This window comes from Eptatretus burgeri, chromosome 1, assembly GCF_056783735.1.
Source record: "Eptatretus burgeri isolate ZD-2024b chromosome 1, Ebu_testis_v1, whole genome shotgun sequence".
Classification (NCBI taxonomy): domain Eukaryota; kingdom Metazoa; phylum Chordata; class Myxini; order Myxiniformes; family Myxinidae; genus Eptatretus; species Eptatretus burgeri.
In genome coordinates, this window is record NC_140961.1 from 38,261,815 (window position 1) to 38,277,657 (window position 15,843).

The following is a 15,843-nucleotide window of genomic DNA, read 5'->3' on the forward strand; positions in this document are numbered from 1 at the left end:
TTGCAATGCTTTGTTTTCGATGTTCACGCCTGATGGGATCATTAGGTATTACGTGAGCGGTACTTCCATGTTTTCAGTGATTGCTTTTGGTTCATATTCCCACAAATTTTCTGGAACTGGAATATCAAAGTTTTTGCAGATGTGCCAATGGATTACTTTACAAACTCTGTTGTGTCGTTGGGTGTACAGTTGTTCTGACACGCGTTTTTCTTTTTTTTTTCATGTTCGGTCATTAAGTGTCACAAATCATTCTCTTTGCGAACCCCACCTCCACCCCTCACCTGTCTTATTTATTTATTTATTTTTCCTCCCCCCCCCACCCTTCTCTCTCACTCTGTCCCCTCCTCTTAAAATGCATCCCTCTCCTCCCATACCTCTGTGTCTGTCTGTCTGTCTCCCACAGTGAATAGCAACATTTCATGAGGTGTCACTCTCCTCACCTCCCCCCTAGTCCTCCCTTCTTAATCTTCTCTGCCTCTCCTCCCACCTTTCACCTGCCTCTCTCTCTCTCTCTCTCTCTCTCTCTCTCTCTCTCTCTCTCTCTCTCTCTCTTTCTCTCTGTCTCTCTTACTCTCTCTCTCTCTATCTCTCTATCTCTCTCCCTCTCTCTCTCCCTCTCTCTCCCTCCCCCACCCCCCCTTTAGAAACCCCGTCAGCGAAGTGGCGGGTTGTATTTGCTCGTGTGTGTGTGTGTGTGTGTGTGTGTGTGTGTGTGTGTGTGTGTGTGTGTGTGTGTGTGTGTGTGTGTGTGTGTGTGTGTGTGTGTGTGTATATATATATATGTATATATATATATATATATATATATATATATATATATATATATATATATATGGATACAAACAAACACGACATAATAGTGACCGGAGCTTTTCGTGCTGCACTCTTCAGGGTAAAAATCGCAGCAAGTGAAGGCGCGTGCTTTATACGCAAGTTTCAATAAGGTAGACACTGATTGGTTCAACCGTAATGACGTCACGGTTAATCTGAACGCCCATTGGTCGGCTCATCATCTTCACCTCGAGTTCCCATTGGCTGGAGCAGAGTTTGTTGATGATTGACGTTTGCAACCGCAGCCTGGAGAGAGGGGGGAGGGGGATGGTTTTCCCCTAAGGTCCATTCACCATTTGTTATCGTACTTCCCTTGATCTTTCCAAGCTGAAAGAGACACAGAGACCTGACAAATTCCTTTTGATGACATAATATTGGATCGGTGGTAAGGATGAAGGTTGCTTCCAACATACGTCAATGAAACGAGCTCCGACCTCGGCCCAATATCCTGAACAAATCTGCATAGTACTGGTCTGCACAGATATGGTTGGCAACCAGGTGCTGTGCAATGGCAGATGAAGCAGGTACAGTGGCCGGCGGTTGCTGGATATTTCTACATGCTCGCACTGGTTGTGTTCTCACCCTCACAATCTTTCTTCGAATTGCCAAGGGGACGTGTTGTTTGATCCGATCAGCCAATCTTAGTGTTGTGCGGCCCACGTACCGAGCTTCACATCGGCACTTAAACTCATAAATAACATTTCTGGTTTGTGAGGTGGGGAGAACATCCTTGTTGACCGACATCAGCAAGCGGCGAGAGGTAAAGATTACTCGGGGTTGCACAGCCAGAAACGTGTTGGATACAATATGTTTGATTTGTACTTCAAACCTTCATGATGATTGCCCTTTCCAGGGCATCCTGATATAGACTGGACATTTGTCCGGACCAATCTTCTGATCTTTTGTCGTGTTTAGAAACTTGTGCACGTATCTCTTAATGATATGCTCTGGATAACCATTCTCACCGAGTATATTCATGATTTTGTCAATTTCAGCAGGAAGATTACAAGGTGAACAAATCCTCTGTGCTCTGTTAACAAGGATATTGATCAAGGCAACTTTGTTTCTCGTGGAGCTGAAGGAGTCCCACCGAGTATACTGCCCTGTGAAAGTCGGCTTCCGGTAGACGGATGTTGTGAAACCAAGGTTGGATCTATCAACCAACACGTCCAAAAACGGTGACGTGTTTGACAATTCCAGCTCAGTCGTAAACTTCAGCGCTGGATGGAGAGTGTTGAGCCATGCCTGGAAATTGTAACATCCTGTCCGAGACTCAAACAAAGCAAAAATGTCATCAACATACCAATGGTATACGATGGGGGAATTGACCCCTTGCCGACCAGTCAGTTTCTGCATTTCGTGATAGCCTACAAAGATATTTGCAAGAGCTGGGCCTAATGGAGAACCCATGGCCACACCGTCCGTTTGAACATACATCATGTTGTTAAAACTGAATTCCACCTCCCTTGTTGCTGTGTTCATTAATTCAACGAAAACGTGTTCCGAGATCATCGGTTGTTCCAGATCGGTGTGATGCAGCAAATATGTGCATATCTCGATCATCTCCGTCAATGGTACATTCGTGAACAAGCTTTTAATATCAAAGGATGCCATGATGCTGTCCTCACTTGTCGGTGTTTTAGCTCGAATTGATTCTGCAAATGTGAAGGAATCCTTAACCACGAAATGACAAAGTGAATCCAATACTGGTTGCAGTACCTCTCCCAATACTGGTTGCAATACCTCTGCATTACTTTTTGAGTAATGGCTTCCTTCTTGCCACCCTTCCGTGCAGGCCCGACTTGTGAAGTGCTTGGGATATGCACACAGTGACCGGTCTTTGCCATAAAGGCCTGGAGCTCTTTCAAAGTTGCCACTGGCTTCTTGGTGGCCTCTCTGATCAGTCTCCTCCTTGCTTGGTCATCCTGTTTGGAGGGACGTCCTGATCTCGGCAGGGTCTTGGTGGTACCATACGCCTTCTATTTCTTAATGATTAATGACTGTGCTGCAAGGGATAATCAAGGCCTTGGAATTTTTTTTTTCTTATACCCATCTCCTGATCTGTGCCTTTCCACAACTTTATCCCAGATGTCTTTTGAAAGTTCCTTGGTGCTCATGGTTGAGTCTTTGCTGTGAAATGTACTACCGAACAGAGGAAACCTCCAGGAACAGCTGATTTTATTCTGAAATAATCAAAGTCACTTCCATTTAACACAGGTGGAGGCCAATTAACTTGGTGTGTCATTTTGAAAGCGATTGGTCACACCTGAGCATATTTACAATTGCGATTATAAGTGGGGTGTTCACTTGTCTAACCAAGATATTCTAGTTTTGTATTTTTAATTAATTTTCTGAAATTTGTAGAATTTGTTTTTCACATGGAAGTTGTGGGTTACGATGTGTAAATTAAGGTGGAAAAAGTCCGATTTAATTCCAGGCTATAGAGCAACAAAAGGTGAAAATTTTGAAAGGGGGTGTGTACACTTTCTATAGGCACTGTAACAACTAATCACACACACACACACACACACACACACACACACACACACACACACACACACACACACACACACACACACACACACACACACACACACACACACACACACACACACACACACACACACACACACACACACACACACACACACACACACACACACACACACATTGCCAGCTAACTTGAGGGTGTGGGAGTTGGGGTAGAAGGAGAGCTGCTTTTGTGTGTACATGTCAGGGAATGCTGCAGTATGCACTGAGTGCTTGCGTAGTAGCATTGACAGCAGGAAGGTATAGGTAGTGGTACAATCAAGTGCTATGAAAGAAGAGAGGAGAGGCAGGAGGAAGTTGGGGGTGTAATGGTGCTGTTTGTAAGAGAGAGTTAGGTTATGAGAGACGGAAGAAGGAGGTTTGAGGGAAGAAGTTTTGCAAATGCTCATCATCAGCAATTAGTGGCAGACTAAAAGCGGCAGTTGGTAGTCCCAGAAGAGATTTGCGTGACAAGGTTTCACCCCGTCATTATCATCTTGTCGGTTGCAACAAGGCAGGTCATATGGAGGGAATTATCAGTGCTTTGGGTGGAGAACATGGAGTATGTGCATGAGGGGAAGGTTCAGTGCGAGATAGAGGCAGAGTGTAGGGAGAAGAGTTGGGGAGTACATTGTCAGCTATTTGAGGTGGGGTGTAGAAGATGTGTTCATAACTCCCTTTTATGCTTTTCTGGCTTGACTTGGAGTGTGTGGATGGGTAAGAAGGAAGATGTGTGAATAAGTTCTTCAGGTAGAGGTTTGGAGGCTCAATCTGGATTTGGAGGAAGGTTATAGAGGCAGGGCAAGCAGTGTCAGTTGTGAGACTGTTTTTTTTGGGGGGGGGTTCCCCCCCGGCTCCCCCCCCCCAACAGTGGATTCTAAAAGTGGAAAATGTATAGAGATATACATGTAGTGTGATATTTTTGTTTTGTTTGTCTGTATTTTTGAGTAGTGCAAATTGTGAGGTTGGTTGGTTGGTGGTTTCTCCAGTACAATGCTAAGAGTGAAATATTGTTCTCATATGTTGCCGTTTGTGTTCTTGCTGGCTGTGAATGGTAGTAGGTATCTATATATCCACATGTAGTGGATGCATGTATGCGCCTTTGCCTGAAGCCACCTTGGCAGAGCGTATCAAGGTTGAAGGGCCGAAACTGGATGATGCTGAGGACTTCGACTGAAGACCGAGTCAGTGAGGTACACTTGTGGCCCAAGTGTGTTTTGAATGCGTGCACATGTGCATGCACGCACACACATACACTTTCAATGGCTGAACTTATCATGCACAGTCCTCAAGGAACGATTTAGAGACCGTTGTGAGGGAGGTTAATTTTCCCTTAATGATGGTTTCGGTTGTCGTGAGACAGGTGCTTTACCCGAGTGATGGTTTAGACTCTGGTGAGACAGGTTAGTTTTCTGCTGATGGTTTGGACTCGTGAGACGGGTTAATTTTACCCTACTGAGGCTTGTTGTTCTGACGGCAACTAAAATTAGTACGAGAGGAACTCGCGAGTCAGAAAATTGGGAAGGCACTTGGCTGACAAGCCAGGGTGCAACGCTACACTCTGAGAAATAATGTCTGACCACTTCTATCAGTTATAAATCCACATGACAGCAATACACGACACCACCGTAGCAACAGTAAGTGCTCCCTGGTTGTTGTGGACAATCCATACGCCTTCGGCATCCATGCAATTCAACGTATGACGTTACTTGTAGCACAGCTGGTGCAATATACACTTGCCATATATTCTCTGCAACATTTTAAAATCAAGCGGAAGGATACCTCACCGAATATGAAGTCGTCATAATCCAGACGGGAGTCCCCAGGCAGAGGGAAGAGACGACTGTGTGAACAAAGCTTGGAATGTGGCTGATTGGCTAAAGTGATGGAATGATATGAGAAAACAACAATTTGTCACAAATGGTCGATGCACTTTGCAACACTGCACAAGTCCCACACTATCCGTCCCCCATGACACCACAGCACACACCACCACGACTTCGACTGAACTATCACAAAATACATATCATAGTTCTATCAGAGGACAACAAAATGCTACATAAGCTAAAGAATGGCATTTATGACGATCCAACCCCAACCCCCATATTATGCCCAATATGTCCACCTTTCCTCCTCTCCTTTTTACCTTCACAATTATCACAGAATTTTGGACATCCATTCCCACTCCCACATTGCACTGTGCAGTGGTCTGAATCCTACCCGACCTCCACCCCTGCTTATACTTACATACATGATCCTTCACTTTTATCTCCTCCTAACCTCATTTCCCTTTATTTCTTCATCAATCAATGCCCCTTCCTTCATTTGTTTTTTTCTAAATTTTATTTTCCATAATTTCTAGGCACCATGATTTTTGCAATTTCCTCTGAAAACCTAGTAAAGCCAGAGGCAATGGTGATGGAGAAACTCACACACGAGGAACTTCCAGACAGTGTCGTGGTCTCGGTCACGGAATGAACACCGCCAAAGGAAACCCTCATGGAGGAAATCCAGGACTGTAGGTTCTGGCTGTGGTGGCTGCAGGAAGGTTGTGCACATCGCCAATGTTATGGCCAATACCATGACTTCATATGATTACCTTCACATTCTGCGATAGGTTATGTTTTGGTCGGCGTGTATTTATTTATTTATTTGTAATCTTGTGATTCGTATAACTCAAAAAGTATGAAACCGAATTGCATGAAATTTGGTGGGATGATTGGTTATTAGCCAGGAAGCATTCGATTAGATTTTGGGATCGTTCGGGTCAAAGGTCAAGGTCAAGGTCACGAAAAGGTCAAAATCGTCTTTTTACGATAACACGGTCAATTTTTATTGTGAATGGTTTCATTTGTTTAAGATTCTCGACATAAGGTTTTAACAATAAACTTTCCAATTGTTCTGCATGATACTGTACTTTTAAAGTTCCAGCCTGTTATTTCATTTATCTGTGGGTTGGCTAACCGGGGAGGTTGGTACTCGGGGGGCAATTTCCACGGTTGTTTGAGCCAGGGTGGAACCAACAGGAAGGATGGGTGGTGCTACGGCTACTCAGTCAGTTAGGATCTCTGGCTGGGACTTTCTGAGGCTGTACAGAAGCTTAAAGGCAAAGAATAAATTTTACAAAAAAATAAACAGAAATCTATCTGCCAGAGACAGGTCAGGGATGCTTGAGAAAGAAGCTGGTGGGAAAATAGAGAGATCGTTTTGCAATTCGTTAAATCTGAATCAGTGACATCTGTCTGAGCATGTTAATTTTGAATTGAGCTGCTGTTTCGTGAATTCATCGTAAGGAAATTATATCCTTTTATCAAGTATCATGAGGACAGTTCTGTGTAATTATCTTGATTATGTAAATCTGTAATACAAATGAGGCTGCTTGTCATGCTTTATCTTAGCTAATCATTTCATACACAGTGCGTTTGTACTTTCATGCAAAAGTGCATCCCACAGGTGTTGTGCAAACAGAGGAGCACATCTTATAATAAGAAGACCTTCAAAGTGGTCATCATGGCAGCTGTTCAAAATGCTTTCATTTTTCAATAGCTGTAATACATTTTGTATTCTGTCAGCATCAGGGTTGACTCATCACACCACCCTATCTAGTTTGCCAGCCTTAAATAGTTGGTAAAGGATACTCAAGGAAATGAATGAACGAACGAACGAAGAACGGCTGTAGGTGTTGTGCCACCACAGTCATCGGTTCATGGTTCAAATCCTCATCAGTTTAACGTGGCACGAATGACACCGCTTGCTATCCTCGAATGGGCATAATAAGCCAACTGTAGCATCAGAAAGTGAATGAAAAGATACCCACTGTGTCTGGCACAAAGAGTTGACTGTGCCCTGTCCTGAAATAACCTTACAACCGGAAGATTTTGTAAATTTTGGCGACAAGTGAGACTTCCAGCTCAATTTTTAAATGTCAGTACCATACCTCCAAATTGCATCAATGTAACCCGGTGGATGAGCCAAAAGCCTGATGTCGGCTAAAAATCTGAATAGAGAGTAAAGGAGGAAGAGAATGTGGAGACTCACTGGACTTGTGCCATCTTGCGACAGGGTAGGGCTGTTTGGACATGCAGATGAAGCAAGAAGCCAGTAATCGGTGCCCAGCGCTGTGAGTAGTGCCACGATGGTTCCGGTGGCAAGCAAGGAGGCAGTGAGTGTCACTGAGGTATAACTCGCCTGAATGCGCATCCTACCATTAGGTGTGGGCAGTAGCGTACAGAAATACCTAAGGAAAGGAAAAATATTCAAAAAAGAGCAAGATGTGTGAATGACATCAAGGACTTTATATATTTCCTCCGAAAGAGCATGAACTACCACAGAAAGAGCCACGGATGTTCAGGTCTCCCCAAGTGCTATATGGCACATTGCATAGATCAGTGGGAAGGTTTACATCAACACTAATCTTCAGACACAGACAGACAGACAAACTGATTTCTGAACCAAGATAGAGGGGTAAGCCATTATGAGGAACCCGTGAACCAGTTGTAGGCTACTGTCTACAGGTACACATTCTCCCTCCCCTCTCATCCCCAAGCTACATCTCGTCGAACTTCTACCTTGTTATGACTGTATACCTCATGCCAGTTGGCTCAGAAGCTGTTTTAGAGCAGATGCCAGTGTTAAGAAATCCAAACAGTGTCATCCTCAAGCCATGTATTACTGTTTACGGCGTTTCCCAGATTACCACTTGCCTGTGGCAGTAAGACCAATGCCACATGCAAGATATTTTGGGAGGTCTCCAATGGCATCAAAATAGCTCACGCTTCAACAGGCATTCGTTGTGGAGTGTTCGGTTACCGACCAATAAACTGTGCTAAACTTCAACCATGATTTTTTTTTTCCTGAAAATTTAACCACGACAACAGCCGATTGAACAGACAACGCAAGTGAAAAGCCAAATACAAATCAGCAGCAACCCCAACCGTTTACAGTTTCTGTATTTCCAGCTTCTAACAAAAGGCCTTCACAATCCTCCGCCATGCTCGCGTTTTATGAACTTGTGTGACCCTGAGGTTCCAAGCATGTCGATAGTTCCAGCAATGGATGGCTAACATTGTCACCGCTGACACGAGATTCACACAAACCATCCCAAACCACAAATCAAGCTCCAAATCCATAAGAAGATACATAGAACATACGATGTACATTAACCGGAAATTTGCAAAAAGGGATTGGCCCAATTTGTTCCAGAATCATCTTGTCCTCATGCGCTGATGAATTAATTTTATTAACTCTTCCACCCCTTCCAGGGCATGAGAGTAAAAAAAAAAACATCAGAATACCCCCAAGACGAGTGATATCTGGATACAGATGACCAGATATAATGTATTTTTAAGCACGACTCAGCATACAAAATTCCTCGATGACAGCAAAGAAATTAACAAGTTATTAGAACCTGGATAATATGCGACGAATAAACTTCATCACATTAACCAGTGGACCAACATTACCTTTTTTTTTTCAATTTTCTTTCAATTTCAATAAAACACATTTACTTCCATTGTTGCCAATATAAGTAGAGTAAAACAAAAAAAATCTGAAAGTAATACTTCCAGAACTTGGTGAACTCGGAAGGATACAATCAAAATAACACATACAGAAGCAAATACAGAGGCATATTCAGAAGCCAAGGCTTGTATTGATATGCCTATGGACGAACAATATAAATGCCAAATGATAAATTGGACCAAAACTAACAAATGACAAAGAATTAAGGAAAACTGTCAAGAATACTGTGACTAACAAGAATAAAGAGATGTAAAAAAAAAAGAACAAGAAGAAGACGTCGTGCAGATCACGACACTTGCGAAATCAATAAAACAAATTTGACCTCAAAAATATTTTGTAGTTGAATTCAATGATCAAATATGCAACTCCTCTTCAAATGTCAAGTCAATCGGATGAAAATTGAGGATTTTAGAGACAACCTTAGTTGTTGACCTTGGGCCTATTGGTCTATGTTGACCTCTTGGTCGATGTTGACCTCAAAAATAATTCGCTGGTTGAATTCAGTGACCTGAAATATAAATCCACTTCAAAATTTCAAGTCAATTGGATGAAAATTGAAGATTTTAGAAATCTCACTGAAGTTGTTGACCTTTGGCCTATTTTTGAGTTTTTGACCTCAAAAATAACAGACTTCTTCCTCATGACAAACACTACCATGTGGCGAAGCTTCGTGAAGATTGGTTTAAAATTGTGACCTGCAGGCGACAAACAGACAGACAGACAAACAAACAAACAAGCCGGTAGGCGACGAGGGATTCGCTAGGATCGAAGCGCTGGATACGATTCTTTTCATTCTGACCGATCCACCGACGAAGATTCATTGCCAAGACGTATTGGTTCACATACAATTGTTCCTCTGTCTGGCATGATTTTCCTATTGCGTATTTTGCCAACTGGCACTCCTCATAAAAAATGACGGTGAATAGACACCCTATTTTTGAAGGACTACCATTTGAAAAATAATCGGTTTGCTCGTTTGTGCTGTGGAGCCTCGCGTTGCGCGCGCGCGCGCACACACACACACACACACACACACACACACACACACACACACACACACACACACACACACACACACACACACACACACACACACACACACACACACACAGAGATAAACCTCTCAATGCTCTTGTTTGACCACACCTCCTGAGCCACACAATAGTTTTCATAACCCACGCCCACTTTCCATAAGCCACGCCCACTTTCCATGAGCCACGCCCACTTTCCTACGCCACTCCCGCTTTCCTACGCTACTCCCACTTTTCATCAACCACGTCCACTTTCCCTAAGCTCCGCCCACTTTCCATAAGCCACGCCCATTTTCCTACGCCACTCCCACTTTTCATCAACCACATCCACTTCTCCTAAGCTCCGCCCACTTTCCTAAGCCCCTCATAAAAAATGACGGTGAATAGACACCCGATTTTTGAAGGACTACCATTTGAAAAATGAAACCTCAATCAAAAATCGGCTCGAGTAAAATTTTCTAAATATCTCAAAGTGTTTAATTCCGAAGTCTCGTTTCTCTATATTCAAAACTGAAGGACAAGTATTGAAAATACTGTATGCGGTTTTTCGGCCGCTGCACAGCAACGGGTGGTTGCTTGGCAACGAAATTCAAACGCGAACATTCCCAGTATATATTCCACATGTTGGCAAAGTTTCATCGAAATCGGTTCGCTGGTTTGTGCTGTGGAGCCTCGCGTTGCAGACACACATACACACACACACACACACACACACACACACACACACACACACACACACACACACACACACACACACACACACACACACACACACACACACACACACACACACACACACACACAAAACCCGACAATTAGGGATATCTAGCATATATAGCGAATCCAATAGACAAACAGAATAACAAAATCGACTGGCCAATATACTTGAAAAATCTTCGATTTTGTAAATAATGAAATAACAATAAGGTGAAAACTTGCATGGTGGTTTTGGGATCCGAGGATCCTGAGTTCAAAACCACCTCGGCTGTTGAATTAATACCAGGTGGGGTTGACTCTGCCTGTCATCCTTCTGAGCTCGGCAAAGTGAGTGCCAGCTTGCTGGTATCCTGTGTCGGAGTGGTGACCCGTCCAGGATTGTACCCAAACGCCAAGGAGACTACTTAGGCAGCACCAACACTCTGCACAGAGTCTGGTCCCAATGGATGAATAGATGGAAGACTTGCAAGAGTGAATAACAAATCGATGTGTAAGAAAGGAATCTTTCAATAATACGAGATCAAATTTCGTTGAAAAGAAGATTTAAATATACCATCAGAGATGGGGAATCCCCCACCATTGAATGAAAAAGGTCATGCATATTGCAGATAATGAGGGAGGTGAATTGGAAACAAGACACCATTTGGTCATCATCTCGAAAAAATTCCCCAGGGGTGAGGAACGTAGTAACCAAAAATAATTGAAATCTGATTAGCGGTTTTCCATTTATTACAAAAACATTTTTTTCAAGATGGCCGCCCCAGTCGGCCATCTTGGATCCGGCCACGCCCAAAATCAATAGGGTTCTTCCTTTTCAGGTGGTACATGTGTGACTCAAATTTCAAGTCAATATGGCAAACAGTTTATGAGTTATCGCACTCACAGCTATAAATGTTGACGCCCAGCCAGCCAGACGGACGGATGACCGCCCCAGTCGGCCATCTTGGATCCGGCCACGCCCAAAATCAATAGGGTTCTTCCTTTTCAGGTGGTACATGTGTGACTCAAATTTCAAGTCAATATGGCAAACAGTTTATGAGTTATCGCACTCACAGCTATAAATGTTGACGCCCAGCCAGCCAGACGGACGGACGACCGCCCCAGTCGGTCATCTTGGATCCGGCCACGCCCAAAATCAATAGGGTTCTTCCTTTTCAGGTGGTACATGTGTGACTCAAATTTCAAGTCAATATGGCAAACAGTTTATGAGTTATCGCACTCACAGCTATAAATGTTGACGCCCAGCCAGCCGGACGGACGGACGGACGACCCGGGTGATAACAATATCCCCCTTCCGCCACGCGGCGGGGGATAAAAACCAACCCACAGACGACTGTGCCTCAACCGCTCCATCAACACTATTCCAGAGAAGAGCTCATTCATTTTATGCACCGAGGGATTTTCCCAATAATGACGTTTCATAGACTCCTTACGAGCTTCATGGAACGCTGGACGGACATGAAGATTGTGAAATTCGTCGTCGATAGCAATAGCCTCGCATAATGGACATACTGTAACTGCTGAAAAGTATCTTTTGAATAGTGACCATAACAAACAGCAAGATTATGGATGTCACAGTGAAATTTACACATATTAACTCTGAGGACTGCAGAGAGTTGCGGTAAATAAGGTTTGAAGTCAAACTTGTTCTTAAATAAACTGTCATTTGAGCGCAGGGAGGCGGGGGGGGGGGGTCACTGTTGACTTTATCATGCCAAATCTGCACGCTCATGTCAAGAATTTTTCGCTCGATCCCAGACTTAAACCATGATTTATCAAAGTTAGAGAAATCATACCATGTCTTGGAATAACCACCGTGATCAACAACACTTTTCACAGTCGATATCCATTTAGACTGAAATATTTCACTTTCATGTAGACACATTGCTAATCTAAACATAACAGCAGAAAATTTGTTCCACTTGCTGCTTACAATTCGCAACCAAAAATGCAATTATCGGCTCAAGTATGATGCTGCATTATTGGTTCAGATCTTGCATGGTTTCCCAGCAACTAGTTAGCTGGGCACCATGGGGGTGGTAGCTATTGGTAGTTCAATCAGCATTGGCAGTAAAAAAACGGAACTTTGAACAAACATTCCAAATAACTCGGGGAATTTGTATGGACAGCGTACACAATTAAATATAATTTCTCGTTTGCAATAAATTCTGCACAAATTATTGAATAATACAATGCAAACATACAATATGCCCACTTCATTTTATTACTTGGTGGAAGGAGGTTATGTTTTCACCGCTGCTTGGCTGTCAAGTTTGTCTGTGAGAAGGATATCTCAAAAAGCGATGGACAGATTCGGACAAAACTTGGACAGGTTATGTATGTACAAAGGATGGGTAAATTCGATTTTGTGAAAAGGTCTGGATCTGGATCTGTGGACGAGAGTTAAAAAATTTTTAAAAAATTCTTAAGCGATTCTTTACCATTGAAAGATAGAGCCAAAACCGATATGTACGAGGGGCGTTGAATAAGTAACCTTGAAATGGTGATATATATATATATTTGAGAATGCAATGTGTGTACAGTAGTTGTCGATGACATATGTTATATCTATGGGTAAGAGCCATGTTTTGCCTGTTTTAGATCTGTTGAGCGTATGACGTCAGTAGAGCAGTTCCAAGATGGTGGCTCCATTCCAAGCATGCACCAGGGGGGAGCAACATTCTGTCATCCGTTTCTTGGGAAGTGAGGGTGTGAATCCCAGTGAAATCCATCGCAGAATAAAAATGCAATATGGTGACGCATGTTTATCGCTGCAGCAGGTGTATCACTGGGCCAGGAAGTTTAAAAGTGGAGTTCTTTCAGTTCGGGTGTGAATGGTCTACGCACCCACCTTGCGGAACGCCAGCACGTTGTGAATGACATGGTTTGCTGAACCATGGCTAATGTTCAATTCGGAGACCACTTCATCCAGCGTAATGCGACGGTTTTCCCTTGAGCACGCGCTCAATTTCTACAACCATTTCTGGTGTGTCGGCCGTGTGAGGCTGGCCCGAACAAGCAGCATCTGCCAAACTGGACACTCCACTTTTAAACTTCCTGGCCCAATCGTACACCTGCTGCAGCGATAAACACGTGTCATCACATTGCATTTTCATTCTACGATGGATTTCACTGGGATTCACTCATTCACACCCTCACTTCCCAAGAAACGGATGACAAAACGTTGCTCCTCCCAAGTGCATGCTTCTAAAGGAGCCGCCATCTTGGACCTGCTCTACACTACTGACATCATACGCTCAATGTTGCCAGATATAAAACAGGCAAAACATGACTCTTACCCATGGATATAACATATGTCGTCTACAACTACACACATCACATTCTCAAATATATATATCGCCATTTTAAGGTTACTTTTTCACTGCCCCTCGTACCATGATATTTCAAAACGTTGTGGACGGATTTGGATGAAACTTGCTGGATGAGTTGGGTAGGTGACAAAAACAAGCCGATTAGATTTTTGTTCAGGTCCAGATGCAGATCTGACCTATCAGATTTCAATACAAAACTTAAACTGTTCAGCCTGGTGGAGGTATGTGCTCTACCGAGTGCCGTTCTAGTTATCTCAGCCACCGAAGTTGAATGGAGGTTGTGTTTTTCACCCCTTTCTCTCTGTCTCTCTGTTTGTTTTGTGAATAGGATATCTCTAAAAATTGTCGACAGATTCGGAAAAAAAAAATTGGTGGACATGTTGGGTGTGTGACAAGGACGAAATGTTTAGATTTTGGTGAAGATCCGGATCTGGATCCGATAATTTTTTTTAGTGAATTTTCACCATTGAGAGATAGGGCTGAACAAATATATAGCACGATATCTCAAAAAGTTGTGGACGGATTCAGATGAAACTTGGTGGATTAGTTGGCTAAGTGACAATAACAAGCTGATTAAGTTTTAGCTCAGGTTCGAATCCAGATCCGGCAAGTCAGTGGGATACAAAACATAAACTAATCAACCTGGCGAAGGTATGTGCTTTTCCAAGTACCGTTCTTGTTACTCATGGAATTTAAACGAACATGTGCAGGCTGAGGCAGGTTCTGAGTGCCACCTGGATTTACAAAGGTGGTTATTGTCCAAGAATGGTCTTAAATATTGCAAATCATTTGTTCGACCCATACAGAGAATTTTGTCACGAGTTAGGGAGATAGACATGATGGAGGGTGAGATGATTTAGGACTGGCAGGATAGTTTGGAGGTATGAGCATTCACCTTTGAGCTATCGAGCCTGGGATTGAAACTGTCACCCTGGTGATTCACTTTAAGAGTGAGGTATCAATGTGTGCACCATCCTTTGGAAGGACTTAAGTTGGAGGACCTGTCTGCTATCACTGGATAATGGTGGATGTTAAAGATCCCACAGTGATATCCTTCACGGATATTGGGTGAGTGGTTGCTGGTACCACCCTCTCCAAATTCCAAAATTCCTGCACTAACTGAATGCTGGGAAGGCAACAGCAAACTACCTGGCATAAACTTTGCAAAAAACTGTTTCAGCAGCACCAAAGCTCTGTATGTAAAGAGTATGGTACATTGATTATTTTCTGTATATATATATATATATATATATTTTTTTTTTCTAACCACTCACTCACTCACTCACTGATATTGAAGATCGGTACCTTCTTGGTGATGTAGAAAGCTGAAATTTTGCCTGCCGATGGATATCGAAGCTGATGACCAGGAAAAAAAAAAAATCACTGAATCGTTGGACAACATCCGTAAATGAAAATAAATAAATGAAAGAAAAACGCAGGTGATTGACCCAAGTCAATTGGGAAGCATGGAAATTTTGTGTGCCGACAAACATCGAAGCTGATACACCAGAAAAAAAAATCACAGAACCATCGGAAAGCATCCATAAATGAAAATATAAATAAATGAAAAATCAAATATAGGTGAGCGACTGAGGCAATGGGGAAGCATGGTTCGTAAGCTCACACAATGTATACGCATACCTCACCAGTGTGTATACACACACACACACACCTCCAGCATCTCTTAATGGTAATGGTGACAATAAACTCTTGTGCCACACTAGCACTTGCTGCAACAGCCCTGGCCAACAGGGGGGGGGGGGGCGCCTGCTGCACATACACCCTGTTTTGGCACCCACGACCAGTTAATAAGAACTATAATTTGCAATCACGATGAGAAATATCAACATCAAAAATTAATTGTTCATCATGTTTGAACCTGG

The 15,843-nt window shown here is 43.0% G+C and overlaps 1 protein-coding gene across 6 annotated transcripts in view; it reads right to left on the reverse strand.

Moving 5' to 3' along the window:
* The window catches only part of LOC147034280 (transmembrane protein 182-like), a 43,772-nt gene that overhangs the window by 18,263 nt on the left and 9,666 nt on the right, over positions 1-15,843 (reverse strand). For 2 of the 6 annotated variants that reach the window (XM_085880055.1, XM_085880022.1), the window contains 4 exons: positions 15,247-15,316; positions 7,399-7,597; positions 5,793-5,898; positions 5,148-5,237 (listed from right to left, as the gene is read on the reverse strand). In XM_085880055.1, the coding sequence (XP_085736181.1) occupies positions 5,148-5,237; positions 5,793-5,898; positions 7,399-7,560 (358 nt within the window). In that variant the 5' untranslated portion in view covers positions 7,561-7,597; positions 15,247-15,316. Of the gene's footprint in view, positions 1-5,147; positions 5,238-5,792; positions 5,899-7,398; positions 7,598-15,242; positions 15,317-15,843 lie in introns of all 6 variants that reach the window. The other 4 variants (XM_085880049.1, XM_085880039.1, XM_085880064.1 and 1 more) reach the window with 3 other exon arrangements.